The sequence below is a fragment of the Crocodylus siamensis genome, chromosome 1 (assembly GCF_052110815.1).
Source record: "Crocodylus siamensis isolate JL-2025a chromosome 1, ASM5211081v1, whole genome shotgun sequence".
NCBI lineage: Eukaryota > Metazoa > Chordata > Crocodylia > Crocodylidae > Crocodylus > Crocodylus siamensis.
In genome coordinates, this window is record NC_143395.1 from 125,724,915 (window position 1) to 125,745,236 (window position 20,322).

Genomic DNA, 20,322 nt, shown 5'->3' on the forward strand with positions numbered 1-20,322 from the left:
TTAGAGGAAAACTAGGTAGACTGCCTGTTTGACTCTCCCAGCCTTTAGTTTAATAGTTAAATGGTTAGGGCACATGGCCAGGAAGTGAGATCCTCCCCTCTCCCAGTGTTTGGTCTCCTTAGCTAGAAAGGGATTGAACCTACATCTCCTACTTCCCAGCCAAGCGTGCAAACCAGCCAAGAGTATCCTCCATCTTAATGGTGAAGCTGACCTAGTAGACAGCCAAGAGTGAAAGCTAGATGGGGCCAGAGGAGAGAAATCCAGAGGGAGTATGGATCAGTGAGATGAGGCCTGCCCTAGAAAGGAGGGGCCCCTGGGTTCTAAAAAAAGGCTCCTAAAAATATATTTTTGTCTTAAATGTTGACAGCTCTTTTTAGCAGTCAGATAAATTATTTGTAGTAAATAGGCTATTTATATGCCAAGTACGGATATTCAGGATGTTAAATTGGGTCCAAAATGGCCCCCCAGTTTAAAATTAGCTCATCCTGGTGCTGACTTTATGCTTACAGATCCAGTCTCAGTGACCAGCAATCAGTCTAAACCTGTAACCGAACAGAATTTCCATGCACACAAACCGGTCAAAATTGCAAAACCCAGTTTAAAATAAACTTGGATCTATGTGGTATCAGACTATTTGATTTAGATCAAACTGGTGCGTGGAACTTCTGTCCACTTCCCCTGCACAGCCAGGGTTAGGAAAACCCAGGCACTGGCCACAGCCCCCGGGCTGCTCTTTTCACTCCCTCCTTCCCCTGGACTAGGCTATTTCTTGCCCCGCCTCCTTGCTTCCCCCGCCAGCTAGTGCTCTTAACTCCCATCCTACAAGCAGCTCCAGGTGTAGCTGCTTTTATGAGTGTTTGCCACCACTACAGCTAAACGAGTAAGTCCCAGGATTGGGAGGCATGGGGGTATAGGTTCACTGTGGGGGACTGCATGTCACCCCACCCACAGGTTGCATCTGCACCCCTTACCCCCCTGAGGGTTGCCAGGGCACAGCAACTTCTGCACCTTGGTCTCTCTACCCCTCATGGGTCACACCTGCTCCTCCCCACTCTACCTGTGGGATGCACTTGCTACCCCTACCCTTCATGGGTCACGCATGCTCCCCCTACTCCACCTGTGGGTCACACCTGTCCACCTATCTCACCCGTGGGTCATGTCTCCTTCCATCCCCTGGTGGACCCTCGATCACCTCCAGCCTGCTGGACTCCCAACCCTCTGACTAGCCCCCATATCCCAATGTATTTGGGATTGTGCAGCCAGTTTGAATTGATTTAATCTTCCCCTAATGTCCGTGAACATGTGTACATAGCCACAGTGTTTAGCACGACGTTATTTATTTTGTGAATAATCTGTTAATAGATGTTGATGCTTAGAATGTATTCATTGTTCAAAATGGATTCCTGACTACTTTTTGCAAACATAGTTTGTCCCAGGGGTTGCTTTGGCAATGTCATTGACTCTTGGTTACATAGTATTTGAGATTCATGGTAAATGATTAATCCTTTAAATCTCCTGTTGTTATATTTGCTTCCAGATATGATGAGTTTTTATGCAGAGATGGTAAGCCTTCCATTACAAAAAGCTGAGCCCTATATTTTCATGCATATATCAATATTGTAATTTACATGGCATGAAATTCATTAAGTAGGCTCCAGGTGGTACCGATGCTTTGTGCTAGATCCTGGTGTGGTATGTCCAGGGGCGAATTTTATCATTTAAAAAAACTCTTTCCCAAAAAATTCAGATGAACAGATACTCTTTCTGTGACTCAGAGATCCTTCATGCTGAAATTATCTTTTGTGATAACCTGGCAGGAGGGGTACTGCTTTGGAAACGGCAGTCAGAATCAGGCAAGCAGATAGGGGAACATACAGTCTTCTTAGGGTAAGTGGGAGAGCCCAGCCCTTTGAGCTGCTGATTACTCCTATAGATGCTGACTATGTTCAGTTCCTATGGAAGTAAATCAGAGTTGACAACGTGTAGCTCGTGTTCAGCACACCACTGAATCTGTCTCATACAGGACTAGGACCTAAGCCTGTGTTTTTATGTAGCAACATTGCCACTGTATTATATTTCTATCTGCTTTATCAATTGAACAGCTGTTAAAATTGGAGAGTGCTGTAGTCTGAGGCTCTCCTGAATCATTTCTGTTTCTTATAAAGTGTGGGACTTCTAGGTTCCTAAGGGAAACTTTCTTCTGTGACAACTCCATTACAAGAGATTTACCACTGTAATGGGGCTCCGTTGCCCTGATCCTTGGCTATTTAATGTTTCTGCTGCCATTGGGGTTCTTCTGTGGGAATCTATGAATGATAAATAATATGAGTTAAGCACCCTCAAGATTGGTAGTAAAATGTTCGTTTTTGCTTTTCTTTCATAGATGAAAAGGGTGCTCCGCTCGTGAGTCCTGATGGATTGCCTTTGTTCGGACATGGGAGATTTAGTAAGCCTGTAGCAAATGCCCAAGATAAACCCATTATAAGCCTTGGAGGAAAGCCATTGATTGGCCTTGAAATGGTTAAAAAAACAACTCCTCCTCCCACGACTACGACTCCTACAACAACTACTACCACAACTACCACAACAGCTACCACCACCACGACTACTACTACAACTACTACACCTGAACCAACGACTACAGAGCCACCGACTGAGAAACCACAACCTACTTGTCCACCGGGCACCTATGCCCAGTATGACGATGATGGCAGTTTGGTGTTAGGGTTTGATGGCTTGCCTGAATGCAGTTTAGAAGGTAACATCATATCCTTTGATATAAGCACAAAAGGTATGAATAGTGTATGTGGTGGTTACAGCACAGTTACTAACGTTAAAAAACAGAACAAAACACACATACATACACACACACACACACTTCCTATCCCCCTCCATCTGCCGCCCTTTTTTAAAGAGATCTCTTGTCAGTAAAGTAAGAAAAAGTTGATCAGAAAACCTGCCAGGAGCAGATATTTGACCCAGCTGAGAATTTTTTGCTAAAATGTTTTTCCATTGGAAAAAAGGCCAATTTATTGAAACCTGAACTTTTCAAGGAAATGTATTAGTTTCAAATACATTCATGATGGAGGTTTCTCAGGTCCAGGATAGAATTTCTGGTCCAAAGCAGAGTGTGTGAGACCCTAAAAAAGCATGTTTCAACTGTGTTTAAGATTCTCGCTCAGGATGCAGAAGAGCCAAAGACAAATCCCTACTCTGAGTCAGGCAGAGCGTGGCCTCAAACATAAGTTTCCCACATTCCATCTCTCATGTGATTTTTCTTTTTCTTGAAAATTTTTGAAAAGTCTCATTTTTGTTGCAATGTGGATCATAATCAAATATCAACATCTTGAAACTTTCTGTGAAACAAAATTCTTGTTTTCTTGCCAGCCTGAACTGTTACAGTGTCAAGCACGGATGTAACGTGTTACTCCCAAGAGCTGGGGAAAGACCAGCTGTGTGTGTAAAGTAAAGCAATCAACAGAACTTCCTTTCCACATGTTAAATATAGGATAATCTCATTGCAGGTCGTTACACCTTTTTTATAATAATGAAAGGTAAAAACATTTGTACTTGCATCCCTGGTTTTTGAGCTTGGCTTAAAGTTAATGGTGTTAAGCTTGGTTTTAACACCAAGTCTAACTTCCACCCATTCATTAAGTGAATTCTGCAACAGAAAACAGCTATTTATACTTAAAAAAAAAAAAATGTTAGGCACTGTTTTCAAAACCATCCCATTGAATTCTATAGGTAGATAGTCTCCAATTGGATTTAGAAACAGGTAATACAGATGTAACTAGGGGACCCAGACTGCCAATATAAAGAGCACAGATGAGATGGAAAGAGGAGACATGGTCAGCTGAAAAACTCAGTGGTTGAAACAAGAAAAACCAAAGATAGAAGATTGGATTTCCCCCAGCCCAGCTGGATTGGGTGAGTATTTTGTTGATTTGATTTTTTTTTTTTTATTGCCTTGTAGAGAGCTGATGATTAGTAATAATCTTGTATTCTGTTTTTATTGATGTCCATGTGTAAATGCATGCACGTACACATGCATGAACACGCAGAGGAAAAGGAATATTAAATATAATCTCTCCGCTACAGTGGATGCTTCTTAATTTGCTGCTTTTATTGTTTATAGCAGTAATGCAGTTGGCAGCATTCTCTTGGTTTCAAACGGGAGAATTATAGCAAATCTCTCTGTTCTAATTTGGGCTAGGATTTTGAAAGGAACCTGTGGGAGATGTGAATTTTCAGTTCAGTTTGGGCACCCAGCTCTATTATGGTATTCCAGTTTTGCACGAGGCAGTGCTATGCTGAGACATGGTGTGCTCATACATATAGGCACATTTAGAGTGTGTGTGTGCATGTGTGTGCGTGTGTGTGTGTGTACTAATAAGCTGTAGCCCTCACAGAGCAATGCCACACTGCCACAAGTGCCCTGCTGCTTGTTTGAGAGCTCATAACCACTAGGCTATCAGCCTAATAGTTGTATGTCTTATAAGAGTCCTGTCAATATATAGACAGAGATTTCTTGGGAAAAACCAGCCTTGTCTTCTAAATGCAGTTCCCAGAATACCTTCTGCATGTTGATCCACATGAAAAATTGTACCTTTGATTGCCTCGTGGGAATGAGAAGGAGAAATGCACCCAAACTGTAGAACAGCTTCTAGAAGCATTTGGCTGTTTACTTTTAAATCAAGATGCCACAAAAAAAAGCTTTCTCTTCTTTTTTCCTAATTACAACAAAGAATGTGCAGTCGGGGCGAGTGATAGATTTAAGATATGCTATCCCACAATCTACAAAAGCTAGAAATAGGCTCTAGATGATAGTGGAAATATATGACCTTGCAGCTTTCCAAGAAGTCTTTGCTTATAGTTCTGGCAAATCACCGTGCCGTACTTGCATGAGGACCATGCAAGTCAACTTCCATGGTCCTCATCACTGTAGCTTCTGAGCATCTCCCACTCTATAAAGCATTTATGATCATAACCTCCTAGTACAATAGAGAAATGCAGTTATCCCAATTTTATAGAGGGGAACCTGAGGCACAGGCTAGGCCTCAGATCCTCCCAGGTATTTTGGCAACCTAACTCCCACTGAAATCAGTGAGGCAGGTGCCTCAAATACTTTCAGAAGTCTGGACCTAAGGGTTATGCAAGAAATTCAGAGGAACAGGAAATTTAACACCAGTCTCCCAAGTCTCATTTTAGCATCCTAATGCTAAGTCCTCTCTAGATCATGGCATGGTATCATGGTATTATAATATTAGGAAAATCACTGCAATAATTTAAGACATTTCTAGTAATTATAAGTTTTTGTTTCTCTGAGATGTCTTATAGTGGATCCAATAAAAAAATATCACAAAGAACCCTGAGGCATGTGGTATTTCAATCATGATAATCAAAACACCCCTTCTGACAGATGAAAGTTTTTCCTAATATAGCTGTATGCCTATAAAGGGTTTATAGCTCTCGTTAAAAAATTGTTGGAAGCTCTGATCTGGCCACATCCATTCAGGTAGACCCGTGTGCCTATACAGAATCCTATGGAAAGGGCCTAAAACACGTGTGATGTGACCCCACTGCATATTTCATGAGTTACATGCTCTGTAACCATGCCTTTGAGATAAGTAGCTTAACTTTTTGTGGCATTGCCAGTTGTAAGACAGCTGAACCAAACGTGTGTTTTGAAAAACCTGTTTACCTCGCTGACTGCATCTAGAATTCCCTTCATATCTTTTCTGGTCACTATTTTTTTTAGAACCGCACTTTTGTGTGGTTATTTGTTCTTTGTATATTGTTGCTAGTTTTTTTTTTTCATGCCTTCATTGACGTGCTGCGTTTTACAGTATTAGTAACTTTTTTTTTTTTTTACTGTAGTTATTTAATACAGCTGTTCTTTATAAGTGGTGGGAATGGGGACAGATGTCATCTATATTATTTTTACTGCTATTACTACTGCCTAAGTCAGGCCAACTCTCTCTTTGGCACTCCTTTTGTTAGCTCTTTTCCCTTATTTTGCAGTCTAGCATACTTTTGTTAATGTTTCCTTGAACTTCTCTCTCTCTCTATTAGGGGAACACATATTTCAGGTACAGTTCGATTTGAAAAGAAAAGTCAAGTGAAATCTATTGGCACACTGTCTATCATGTTCTGTTTTCTTCCTTCCTCTCGCATTGTCTCTCTCTCTCTCTCTCTCTCTCTCTCTCTCTCTCTTTTTCTTTTCCTTTTCCTTTCCTCTGGCAATTCAGTGATGAATTATGTTTCTTAGGTGCCCTGTCCTTATTATATTCATGCATCAATTAACATGTTAACAGCAGCATAAATGGATAGGGTGTCACTAGTGTATCAGATTTAAAGTGCCGTAAAATGGGAAATGAACCATAAAAATGTTCCACAGATAATTCTTATGTTTGTGTAGCCGTGGCTGACCGTCAGCTCATTGTTGGTACTGGGGGCCAAGACTACACTGTGGTCTGGAATGGCCCCAGGACTCACAATCAGTTGATTGTTGGCCTGGGCTGGAGGGTTGGGGGAGCCCAAGGCTTCTGTGAGGGCTTTAAACCCTGTGTCTGGCAACTCTGGCTGGACTGCCAGGCATGGAGATCCTCTGTGCACAGCAGCCTGGCCAGAGTTGTTGGGCACTACATTTTGACAATCAGCTGATTGACCAGAGCGACAGGTGAACTGGACCCAAGGCTTCCTGAGTCAAGGCTGACAATTAGCTGATTGTCAGCTCTAGCCCTAGGACTGCACTAGAGACTTGAACCGGCCCCCATGCAACCTGGGGCCCAGATGGACACTGAGCTGTTTGTCAGTCCTGGGGTCACTCTGGGGCTGCTTTTGAGATCTTAGTCAGAGGAGACAATCACTTAATTTCTGGCACGTGTGGCATGGCAGGAGGCATGATTTTGGAATCTGGGATCAGATTCCACTGCACCATTAAATGAATGTTGTGCGTGTGGTTTGATTTACAGGGCCTATAGGGTATTTATATGGCCCACAGTGGCACCATGTCAGACCACCTTCTCATCATTTAATGAACTCTTCAGTTCAATGCTATAAAGAGTATCCAAGAGGTCTTGAAATGTTGGGGACAGTCTAGCTTTGTTAATGAGGTGCTGTGCCCAGGTTAGTTAACCATGCCTGAAAAGCTGAGTATTGTTAGCCTAGAGAAGCTGACCTGCTTCAAGTATTCAAGTACGGGGCCTTGTTCTGACCTAGTTTAGATATCCTTCCACGGCATTGCACTGTGCCATGCAGACATGACCTAAGGTTAGATTCTTCTCCCTTTCATATGAGGTAGCACCATGTCTCACAAGCATACCCACTAACTTCAAAGATTGTTCATGGAGTCATGGTGTACAAGTGTGCTGCATGCACATGAAATTGTCAGAAGCTGGCTCTGAAAGTATTACCTTTTCTTATATTGGCTGAATTTTCTCTTAAGTTTTGAAGAGCATTAAAAATGGGTATTTCTTTTCTTTCTAGCATTCACGTCACTAGGAGGGCTGACCCAAATGGCATTGCTTGCCAGAGCCATTATATCAGCCATGGATCAAAACAGATCGATAGAGGACCTTATTATGTGTTGCATAAAAATAGTCATATGTGTTGCCAGGACTTTGCTGCCAGTACATCCAACCGAAAGTCTGAAAGGAAATGATGTTGTCTCAAACCCATTGCTTACATATTATATAGTTTAGGAGCTATTAATCCTTTCTTGGGAGTTTAAAAGATTTCTATGGCATTTTCATTTAGCTCCTCTGCACTCAGCTTTGCCAACATTTGACATGCAATAAAACAGTCTTCCCTGATGTGAGGAATATGTTTAAAGAGCCAGGTCCACCATGATGCCTATTTAACAACTACTATATTATATTTCAAAAAGGATAATTAATTGCTGCTTATGGTGCTACCAAAATGTCCCAAACATTTCATGATGCTCTGTCCTGAGTGTTTCCAAAAGATGCTTTTGCACTGTCTGTCTCTTCAGTCACGGTCTGGAAATACGCACCATCCACTTTAATGAAACAGCTAGTCTGCCAAAACTTGATATTTTCTCACCATCTGCACTTGCCTTCTAAACAGTCTCAGGCTGTTAATGCTGGAAATGCCACCGCATATTCTATATTTGGCAGAATATTTGCTCATCCCAGACAACATTTCTGCAGATTTAGCAATATTTAACATAGAAACGGATCTGGCAGCCCAGGCTTAGTTTGTCAGCAAAACTGTCCAAGCAACCCAACTGTTTTGATATACCCTCACTGGTCAAAAAGGTGCAATTTTAACCCCTTGTTAGCTAGCATATGGTAAAATTCAAGTGGAGGCAAAGTAGATTTCATGCAGGCTGACAATTTGAGGTAAATGCCAGTGTAGAGCTGACTAAGGAACAGCATTCATAAAATCAAAGGAAAGTGGGCCTGGAAGGGACCTCGTAAGATCATCTTGCTCAAAACAGGATCATTCTTGGCTAAACCATCCCAGCGGAGTGTCTGTCCAATCTACTCTTGAAAATTTCCAGGGAGGATGATTCCACTTCTTTAGGTAGTCTGTTCCCATGCCTAACTATCCTCATGATCAGTGTAGGAGGGGCTGACAGAGGAGCTACAGCATCTATAACTAGGGGTGGGCATGCAGGGCACCAGCACTAGATGCTGCCTTAGAGGGAGCACCAAAGAGGGTTCCTAGAGATTTTGAGGGGCAGCAACAGCCAGCAGCAGGGCACTGTGCCACATCTGGGGGTGGGAAGACCCTTCTCTCACTCCCCTACTTGTCCTACCCCTTCTCTTGCTGTTGAATTCCCTACTGCCCATCCTTGCCAGCAAGGTGAATTAGTGGCACTCAGCAGTGAGAGTACTCAGTAGCAAGGGTGGCAGCTGCAGTAGAGGGTGCAGGAGTACCCAGCTTTACTATGCTGGAGCATAAAAGCATCAGGTTTGGAAAACACTGGCCTGGGGAACAAAACCTGCTGGTTACATCTCTGAGCAGCAGTGGGCATAAACATGAGAAAAACTTAGATTTTTTTTTAAAACTAAGAACTACTGCTATTTCCATGCCATAGTTGATGTTAAAGAAATCCAACCTCAAGAACTGGGAGAACTCAACCTGACCAAGTGCTAACATGCTGTCTGTTGGATTATGAGCGTGATGAGAGATTTATTAACTGAGCAGTGAAATCTGCTCACTCACAATTTCCAAGCTTCCTGCATATCTGAGCCTCCAAATTTACCTGGCAGTCTGTGTTAAAAAAAAGAATGAGGGAGCGTATGTATATTATAAATATTGGCCTTCCTGGCTGGCTGTGTTGCAAAGATTCATTGAATTCATGCAAAAAAACTATTGGATTGCTGGTGAGCCTGGTAGAGAACAAGTGGACATTCATTACTGCATATGCTTGATGACTAGCTGCAGCAGTGCAACATGAGAAAATCTAGACTTCTGCTATGTTAAAATCTCACAAGAATGAATTAATTTCCTGTATTTTCTAAGTTTATTTTGGCAATAAAATCATTGCTATATTATTGAAGTTGTATTTTTTTAATCTGAGTGCACTAGCAAGAAATAGACATTTTATGTTTGTATGTTCATTGCTTAGTTCTAAAATAAGGAGACAATAAAATAAATACTAATATGATTCAGATTTTATTTTTAATTTATTCTTTGACACTGCTAACTGAGATTATTCCAACACTATACTCCATTAATATGCCTAAGTTTTTCTCCCCTTTTAAGTGCTACAAGGCAGCTATGACTTTTTAAATAAAGTAATATAATGTCACTGCATAGATAAATATGAAATATGTCAGATAGCTGGATTGTTATAATTTATACTGGTATGTGCAACTGGACTACGTGCAAGATGGTATATGTTCATATCCATTTGAATAGCATGTGTAACACAGATTAGATATCTGTATGCAATACCTTTATTATCAGCTTACAGACACGCACCGTATGTGCATGTATACAAACTGCATTCTATACTGTATAATACATGCATACACACATATTTTACTCTATATAATATAAAAAATGTATGCAATGCATATGTGTGTATTATATGTGCGTGTGCACACCAGAAGATGCACACAAATACATATTTGTCTCTTGTTGAAATCCGTGTTGAGCAGAATTCTGTTTCCCTTCACGTGTGTGAATTGGCAGTCTTCTAGCCAAGTAAGTGTGTTTTTGGCACTTACACACAAGTGTAGTTCTATTATCTCAGCACTGTGGACATATAAGTATGCACATGCACATTGAGTGTGTGCAGTAGGCTACACATGTGCCTCTGTTCTGGATGCCTAAGTGTATACAAGTCATAAAAACATAGCCAGCCAGAATTCCATGACTAAGCTGTTGGTGCCAAAGGTGGAGCAAAACGTTACCACGTTTTAGTCCCCAAAACTGAGTAGTTAGGGCACTTGCCTAAGAAGTGGGAGACCCAGGTACTAAGCCACTCCCATTTCCCTGAAGGAATTTGAGTCCACATCTCTCTGACTTCCTAGCATAGGACTTCCACAGCACAGGTCAGGCATCACCTAGTCTCTTCTCCTCTGCTCCTTATGCAGCTGCCTCCTGGGCAGCCAAGAGAAGGAGATATGTGCAGCCAGGATATCAGGACCAAGCCAGAGGGTGTTTGCCTCACTGGGAGAGCTGCTGTCTGGCGTGGGAGTAGAGCCTGGGTCTAGCCTTGATCCTTGCTCCCATTGAGGCAGAAACTTGTGCACTGCTCTCTGTTTATTTTATCCAATGCCTGTGACATATAAGGGGCAGTGACACAGTTTCAAAAGGCAGAGGATGCATGACCTGCTGCAGTAATTAGTGTAGAGGAGTAGAAGGGTAGGGAGTTTATTACAGGACTAGAGAGAGAGATGCAAATCTTCTTTGGTCTGGAACTTTGTAATAGACTCCCTACTTTTCTATTTTATCTGAACTGTCTCGTCCATTTGTAGCTTATAATCCTTTTAGGTATTCTAGGGCTTGAGGTACAACAGATTTACAAAAAAAACCACATGCTTCTTGGCTCATTTGCATTATCAACCATTCATCATCTATTCTTGCTATTTATAGTATAACTGTTGATGTCTTCTCATTTCCTATACAAATAATCAGCTTTTTACCCTTATTTTTAAATTTGTTCATGGAAGTTTGGGAGGTCAGGAAATCATAATTTTTATAATAACCTTTCCTCCTTCTGCAGATTCATTCTCAGGGATGGATTCAGATGTGACAGCAACTCCAGAGGCTTATGTAATATATGATGAAGGTACTGGTCGATTATCAAACTCCTTAACAAATGCACTGTTTGGGGTTGTTGTTGTTTTTTTTTTTTTTACTCTTCTTTCTTTAAAACTGCTTTGCAAATAATATATTTTCAGCATGTTAGAAGGGAATTTAGGCTGTCAAGCATTATGATCATGAGTTGAAGCCAGTCGCGTGGGTTTCAAAGCAGCCCTGTGGCAGGAGTGAACAACAGAAGCTTGCAAGGCAGTCGCACGCACACTTAAATTAGGGGTGTGAAGAGATGCACAAATTATGCAGAGTGAAAAGATGGGGTAGAGAGAAATTTTCATACATCAGCTGCTGCATGGTAACCAGTTTGTGTGTGCTTGCTGCTATCTCACAGTAAGTAGAAAGCAAGCTGTGATAATTTAGGCAGAAGGAGGGTAGAGTTACACCTTGTGGACTAATTCAGAGATGTATAAACTCTGCTTTCTGCCTAACTTCAGACTAGCACAGTTAACTGTCTCTCTGCTGTGTGATATTAACAGTTTCATTCGGGGACAAATAGCTCTGGTTTAGCTTCTACTTGCCATGGGATAAAAGGGATAATTGAAATAGCATGCACCAGCTGATCCGTGTCAACTAAGACCCTTTCAAATTGATATAACTTAATTTGTTTCTCCATCCTTAAGGCTTCTTCATATCACTCTGGCACTGAAAAGGTGCATCTGAGGTGGGAATAAGTTACAGCCATGATGTAAAACAGAAATCTTATTTCTTCTGGGAGAAAGCCTTTTGTGTAGGGATCCTACAGACCTTCAAGTCCATTGCCCTGCTTTAAGTACTGCGTAGCATACAAGATAAGATGTGCTAACACCCCCACCCCATGCCCCTCCGCACATTGCTATGTATGTCTAAGTGACATTACTTCATGATGTTTTCTTGCTTTTGCCCTTCCCCTCCCTGTTACAGAATCCAGCCCTAATTCCAATCCAACAAAGTTGATTAATTAATCTAAAATAGAAAATAATTTGCTCTGTGCACTGAAAACTTGTATTTCTGCTACAGTTTTCTGGCTTTCTGTAGAACTGTAAATCTGTTGTGCATTTTTGCTTTTGGATACCTACTCTATTTAGATTTATATAACATGCCCACAGGGAATGAAATCAAGTTTGCGTAGAAAGATGGAGCTGCAAAACCCAGGAATGTAGACTAAGATGATCAAAGGAGATATAATGAAGAAGAGGGACGTTTTTTATAGAGCTATCTTAATGTATCATCTGGCAATTTGATGCAATAACCTAGCACTCAAGAACAGCTGAAGAGGAAATTTCAGTTGCCACTATTTAATTACTAAGCATAGAGTCAAGGGACAACTTAGTTCTAGATTACTAGAAACACCAAAGACTTTCTGCTCTCAATGGCTTCTGATGTTCTGTGCCTTATAATTCTCATTTTTGTTGTTCCTTCCGTTCCCCACTTATATTAAGCTACCTAAATACAGACCTTGGTTAAACCCAAGGTGTTTTACTATTAACTTTGTTACATTCTGCCACTATTCCAGTATTTCTGGGTTTAAGGGTAATAACATTTCACTTTGTAAATGCAACACAGGGATTTTAAATTAAACCAGAAGAGGATTTAAGTCTTGGGAAAAGGGCAGTGAAACATTTGAGAGAGAAATTTCCTAGTAACTGAGCAACAACTTTTGAGGTTGTCTTTTAATACGTTGACAAAGATATTATAAGGGAAAATTCACCCTGTGTAACAGGCTAAAATAAGGCCCAGGGACAATTTAATTCCATGCAAGTTTTCAAATTACAGTTTTGATAGGACTTCCATGGTACATTGGCCAAAGGAGGGTAGAGTTGCACCTTATAGACTAACTAATTCAGGGATGCATAAGCCGTCTTCTGCCTGACTTTAGACTAGCACAGCTAATTGGCTGGCACTCTGCAAAGGAGTGCTTTTCACCCATACAGCACCGAGAGTTCAGTACAGTAAACAAATGGCATTCAGAGCAAAGCCCTGCACTCACAGACCATATCAGGACATCATAAGAGAAAATGCCTTCATGCATTTTGGTTCTGTCAGCATCTCAGCACAGTGCCTTTTCTGTAAAGAGCATTAGAGTTACAGGGACCAGACGTCTTCTGGCTTTCATACATGACTCTTTCATACCTTGCCACTTATCATAAGAAATAGATGGATTCATTGATTCAATATTTCCACTGGTTGGAGAGCTTCATTCTGTGTGACTGGGACGAGCTGTGCTAAAGCTGCCATGCCTGTCACAGCTGGGTCACTCCCCTGCATAGGAAGGTTCCCTGAGTGACAAACCACACTTCTTATAGGAAATGGCTGGAAGAAAATGGTGCATAACTAGGTTGCCCGTGTGCCCCGCTTTACCTTTGTTTTCAGTACTCCCACTGGCACCATTAACAGCCAATATAAGCCTTTGAATGGCTGTTTGGGCTGGAGGGCCACTTAAGGAGTTCTGTTGAGCTGTCATGACCCAGGTCAGCACCTGCCCCCTTCCTCCTCTGCTACCTGAAGCAGCTCACCAAAACTTCCTATTTGGCTCTGATGCACTTGCCTGGACAGATGGGATGGGATTGCAGGTGGATGGGGAGTGGTGTTGGTGTCTGGGAGCACAATGGGTGGACAGGGCCAGGATCGGGATCACTGGGTGGTGACAGTATGGGCCCGGGCCTAGGGCAGAGCCACAATCTGCTCCCTGCATGCCCTTGCCCATGGAACCAGCGCCCATCATAGGGACATGCAGACAGTAATTCACAGCTCTGCCTGGGGCCCTGGTTCCATGCTGTCATCGCCCTGTGATCCCAGTCCCAGCTCTGGCCCTGGTCCCGGCCCCACCCACCAATCCTGCTCCCCGGCATTGCTACCTGCCTGCATGGGTCCTGGGCCAGTCTCCACAGAGACCGTGCCCGCCTTCCCAGCCACTCTTTCTGGCACGCCCGGCAGTAGGTGCAGGGCGGATGGGCTGGTGTGCCCGGGCAGTGAGTCTGAGTCTGGTGGCAGAGACTGGTTAGTGGCAGTTGGAAAGAGCTGTCACTGTGGCGGCCGTCGGGAAGTGAGTCCAGCTGTTGCGCCGCCCTAGCCCCGCTGCACGTACAGGGACAGTGGGACTGGCTGCAAGAACCATGGCTTGGGTTGCCTATCCCTGCTCTAAGGTCCCTCTACATACTGCAGGTATCGCACAATTAATTGGTTAATTGCTCAGTTACCTTGAAACCAGCTACATGTGCAGAGTACTTACCACACCATAAAATGTTCCAACCAGCTACAAAGTTAGACTTCAAAAATGCATACTAACTTTATAGCTAGGGACCTGCTGAATTTGCAGTGGAAGTGGGTTGCGCAGTGGCTCCTTTAATCTTGCAGAATACCCTGCGCATCCCTCTTCCCCCTTGAACGCCACTCACTGGCAATGGGCCCCATCACTCGCTTGTGATCATCAAGGAGGTGAAAAATGTGGTTTTAAATATGGCACTGTTTTTGCCTCCCAGCCGGTCAACACCAAACAGTGGGGCCACTGGGACCCCTCGATCAGTCAGTGGCAGGAGGTAAAAATGACACCATATTTAAAACTCCAGTTTTTGCCTCCCTGCCAATCAGGAGCAAGAGGTGGGGCCCCTCTGTCAGTGAGTGGTGGTGGTGGTGGTGGGAGAGGGGCATGCATGGGGAACATGCAAGATTAAAGGAGCCACTGCACAGCCTGCTTCTGCACAGCCTGCTTCTGCTGTGAATCCAGTACGTCCCTATTTAAAACTAGTTGCTATCAAGCTTTAATTTGCATGCATAGTAGGGTCTTCTCTCTTTTGGCAAGAAGCCCTGTCAGCTGATAGGGCTCCCAGCAGCAGGGGTGCACTGTCCCAAGACAGGGTTGGGAGACCTGCAACTGAGGGGACTCTTAGCCCCAGTAGCTGACTCTGGGTCCTGGTAGCATCCTGCAACTGCCAGGACTCAGAGTTGTGCAGCTGCAGGCACTGGGTCCCTGCAGCATGCCTCCCAGTGTCAAGACCCAGCTGGATCCTGGCAGCCACAGGGCATGGCTGCAGTCTCCCAGCTCTGGGGGTGCATGGAGCCCCCTGGGATGGGAGATGTAGCCGTCGTGATCTCCAAGTCCCGGAGGTTTCACATACCCCTGAGGCTGGAAGATCACAGTAAGCGCCATCTCTTAGCCCTAGGGGTTTCACACTTCCCCATGGTTGGGAGGTCACAGCAGTGGTATCTCCCAGCCCCAAGTGTGCACTGGGTGCCCCTGTGGCAGGGAGACCTTTAGGTGAGGGGACTCCCAGCCATGAGAGCTTGCTTCTTGCCAGTGCAGGGGGAACCTGAATTTTAGCATAAGCAAAACCTATCTGAAAAGGAAGTTCAGAATCCCATGGAATAAGAACTTTAACAAAAGTACAATGAATCAGGTTTTTCTTTGCATTGTAGTCGATTTAGATTCCAAATGAAATAAAAGTTTGGTTTTGCATTTAATTTTGTTTCTTGCTTGAAGCCCCTTCTACTTCTCCCTGGAAAGTTTATAATGTACTGTTCTACTTCTCCCTGGAAAGCATATATGTATTGTATCTGATGTGTAGACATATCTTCTGCTATATAACTTATTCCATTTAGAATCATTAAGGTTAGATGATGTTTCTGCTGAAGTTGATGAGAATGTTGTCATTAACTGTAATGGGACCAACAAAATATTAATATACCCGTTATTATTGTGAGTTTTTAAAAGCGGTCTTTAACGGTTGGGAGAATTGCCTTAAGTCTTCCTTCTTTGTTTCATAAAAAAATCCCTTCCACTATTTTGTACTTAACAAGTTCAGTGAAAAAAAAAGATGTCTTTTATTATTTTTGGTTCAAAGATTGTACTCTTGGTTTTAATCAGTTTGATGTAAAGCCCAGTAAGAGATCAAAGCATGGTGTCCTCTGACAGCATTGAATATTGTTTTTATTTTTCTGAGCAAAATTTATGATGCGAGAAAGGGAAAAGTTCCCTTTTTCAGTTTAAGCCAAAGTAACATGAAGTAAGCTAATGTTTTCAAATCTGTGTTTTTTTAAGACTATGAATTTTTTGAGAGCACTTTGCTGCCAACCACCACCACAATCGCTACCACCACTTCTACAACAGAAGCAGTGCCTGAAATTGTCTACCCAGAAACCAGTGTTGTTGGTTCTGGTCCTCTCTCAGAATTTGACTTAGCTGGAAAAAAACGATTTACTGGTAAGTGTGTCCTTTTTTGTGTTCATCTCACTTTGCAAAATGCAATTGATTTAAGTTCTAACTGCATCAGTCCACACAGAGACAAAAAACGTGTACAAATATGGCTAAGAAGCCACAGCTCTAATTGCTAGGGCAGGGGTGGGTAAAATGCTGGATCTAACTGGCAGCCAGACTCCATTTCCCAGCACCCACTACCCCTGCCACTTCTGCCTGGTGTTCATGGAGACCCTAGGAATGGCAGGGCCGTGACAGCGTGGGACCAGGTTCTGCAGTCCTGCTGCTCCCAAAGTCTCCAAAGAGACCGCCCGGGAGTGGCATGGAGAGGGCACGTGGCTGGGTGGGGAGCTGTTTTGGGGCTAGGGCCAGGGCTGAGTTCAGAATCCTGTGGTGGTGACAGCGCGGGACTCCCCTGCCCTTGGGACCTGCACTCATCGCAGGGACATGCAGGCAGCAGATCATGGCTCTCCCTTGGCCCCAGTCCCCCACCAAATCCTGAGGTCCCTGGCCTGGCTCACACATCTTACTCCTGCCTGCAGCCCCATCCCAGCTGTGCGCCTTGCCCACGTGGGTCCCGTCCCCAGTGGTGGTTGTGGGGCAAACTGGCAGGTGTGCCCAGGCAGGAGGGGTTGGTCCAGCAGCCACAGCCAGAAGAAGCTGCTGCCACAGAAACTGCTGGGAAATGGAGTCCATCATGGACCCAATCCAACTCATGGGACAGACTTTGTCTACCCCTGTACTAGGTTATGGTGCTTTGGTGGGTTATCGCCCAATAAACACAAATAGAAGCACTGTGAGTTCTAACTTTGACTTTAGGCATTGTCTACATACAAACTTGCACAAATTAAACCAAATTAGTTAAACCAGTGCAAACCCTTTGGTCAATTTTCTTATTTCTGTGGAAGAGTATCTTGTTTTGGCACTGTTTAAACCTGTTCCTAATCTGTTTAAGCTGAATAAAAATAAAAGTGTCAACTCTGGAATTTGTTCCAGTAAAACAAAAACAGTGTAAATTTAATTCAATCAGTAGAATGGTCAGTATAAATATGTTGTCTGATGGGAATCTAGGACACAGTTTCCTTGTGTTACATTAGTGGGAACCTGTTGACTTCAGCAGCATACTTACATATATCAGAGCAGAATTTAGTCTGTAATTTATTTAATTCTGAATGAAGGGGAGAGTAGATAAATGAACAAAGTTTTAAATTTGAAGCAATAGTGATTTGTTATTACAATTTTTTAGTCGTCTTCTTTTTCTTTTTTTTCTTTTAACTATGACTTGGATTTGTAATTGTAAAAAGAAACTGCAGGCGACTGAAATGAGCCAAAAGATTTACATACCAAGGTCACATCCTCATTGGCATCAGGCAGCGTGGCTCCATTGACTGTAGTGTAACTACACCCATTTGTCCCAGCTGAGAATCCTGCCCAGACAAAGACTGGGAGGATTTCTAGGGCCTGAGGACACGGCTCTTATCCCTGAAGTAATAGTACACAAGGGACTAGTAAAAACTGGCAGAAGGCGCGCTGAGGGTCTGCCCAGTTGCTGGCTGCCCCCAGGATTAGGGGTGGAAGAAAACGACTGAGAGAAAGCCTGACTTCATGGCATTTCTCCCCCTCGTCACACCCACGAGGTTATACAGAGCCTCCCTGTCAAATGCTGATATGACATTACTGTTCTTTCATTGATGATACCTTTTGGTTGGTTTATGTTGGAAAAGACTGCAGTGGCTAAAATTAAATAGCTTACAAGCTCTGGAAAAACTCCCTTTAGGGTGGGAAATCAAATAAGATAAACTTAGAAACATTGTTTTATGAACACTTCAAGGCAGTAAGGAAAAAATGGAAATATTATTCTCCCAGTGAATTGTATTATCATAACTAAATAAATATTTCCAAAGGCAAATGTTAAAACTGTTTCTGTTTAAACACTAAAATGACTGTTAAGGCAAAAATTACTCGTTAGTTATCTACTGAATTAAGTGCAGTTCTTTTCATTATATAGGACAACTTTTGAAGTTACTAGTTAGTTAAAATGATACTTGTATCCTTCCACTGAAAACTTGTGAATTCGGAGCTGATTTTATACTAACGTCTAGTTTTTCATTATTAAGCACTTGTCCTTGGAGTAAACCATGCCCCACTACTACGAAAGGCTAGTAACTTGTTCCTGTGATCTTTTACACATCTCTCTTATGGAGCTCATGATTATATGGAGGGAAGAAACCTAAACAGAGAGCAAAGGTGTCCAGTTTCCAAAGCAAGAATTCTATCATGAGCAAAAGGAGCTACGATTACTTTATACTTTAACCACATTCACTCAAAGAACACAAATCTTTAATTTCTACATTCACTTGGCAAAATATTAGCACTGTTCTCAGCATGAGAATCTAGTTGAGGGTGTGCAAGAGAGGGAGAGCATAAAGACAAGATGACCACCCAAGCAGGCGTCCGCTAAAACGGACTTATTTTTACATGCAGCTCCTCAACTGGTGTAAGCTGGTGCCTCGTCAGTGAAGTCAGTGGGCTCTGCTGATTGATACCAGTTGAAGTGGACCTGGAAATAGAGGGAAACAGGTGGCCAGTTGAGCTCCAAACCCAAAGCACCCAAAAAACTAAGCCTATGGCAAGTGCCTGCTGCCCAGGGTGGCGTGCCATGACTGATACTTTTAAATGAAGAATGATCCTGAGGACATTAAGAAGGACACATGGCTCTACAAGGACATCTCCCATCAGCACACTTTCAGTCTGATATACCCTCATGAATTCAGGTGGCACAGGTTTGGCTCCAAAATCTAAGGTTTAACTCTTAGTTTTAGAGCAAGAGCACTGGGTTAATCAAGTGCTATGTCCCTAGGCTTTTACAACACTGACTGCAATGCAGCATATGCTGTTATGCCCTAGCTATTAAAATCTCCCGTGTAGGTCACACTGAATATTTGTCATGTTTATGGTTTCCATGGTGCTATATTTATGTGAATTATAAGAGTTCTCCAGAAAGTTTCCAGACACCATCAGTTTACAGATTTGAAGCTTTAGTGAAATGGTAGGAAAATATACAAGAGGTAAATATTGGAAGTTCAGGAAATGAATGTCTAATTTATTTTTACAAAATACAACATAGTCCATTTTTACAAGTGTGACATTTTGAACAGGGTGCAGACAAATTTAAAAAAAAACAAGAAAAAACCCTCCATGCTCTTCCATGTCTTTTGTTGCAATAATCTGTCTATCTGTACAGACTGTTAGGTGAATGCCACTTACCTCTGTCTCTTCCAGCTCCTTATGTGACATACCTAAATAAAGATCCAGCAGCGCCATGCTCCTTGACAGAGGCCCTGGAGCATTTTCAAGTGGAAAGCCTGGATGAACTCATACCCAGTGACCTAAAAGAGAGGGAGATGCTTCCCCAGAAAGCCCCCTACAACATTACAGTGGTAGCAGTGGAAGGGTGTCACTCCTTTGTTATCATTGACTGGGCCAAACCCCTACAAGGAGACATGGTAACAGGTACAGTAAGAGAAACTTTGAGTGGTGGCTCTCATACCTAGGGCTTTTTAGCTGTTGTTCTGTTTGAGTTCAGGGAATCTATACCAAATGGAGAGTTTTTTCCAAATTAAGTCTTTTATCATAAACTGAATTCAACATGGATCATTTTTGCAAACATTATCTCTCTTGTAGTTCCCTCAGAAGGAGGTATTGATTATTTTCTTGGGTCTTAGGAAGAGCTTGCATGTCATCTGTCAACTGTGTACCAGTGATAAGATTATAGGCAATATGGGGTGGGGTATAGGATGGAGGGCATGTGCCCCTCAGATTTCTGTGCCAACAGTGTGGGTGCAGGACAG

General features: G+C 42.8%; 1 protein-coding gene across 1 annotated transcript in view; it reads left to right on the top strand.

The window, feature by feature from the left end:
* FNDC1 (fibronectin type III domain containing 1) overlaps nt 1-20,322 on the top strand; it is a 126,586-nt gene that overhangs the window by 79,882 nt on the left and 26,382 nt on the right. The window contains exons 11-14 of the mRNA XM_090042275.1: nt 2,384-2,758; nt 11,207-11,272; nt 16,316-16,477; nt 19,754-19,984. Coding sequence (XP_089898401.1) covers nt 2,384-2,758; nt 11,207-11,272; nt 16,316-16,477; nt 19,754-19,984 — 834 coding nt within the window. The remainder of the gene's footprint in view (nt 1-2,383; nt 2,759-11,206; nt 11,273-16,315; nt 16,478-19,753; nt 19,985-20,322) is intronic.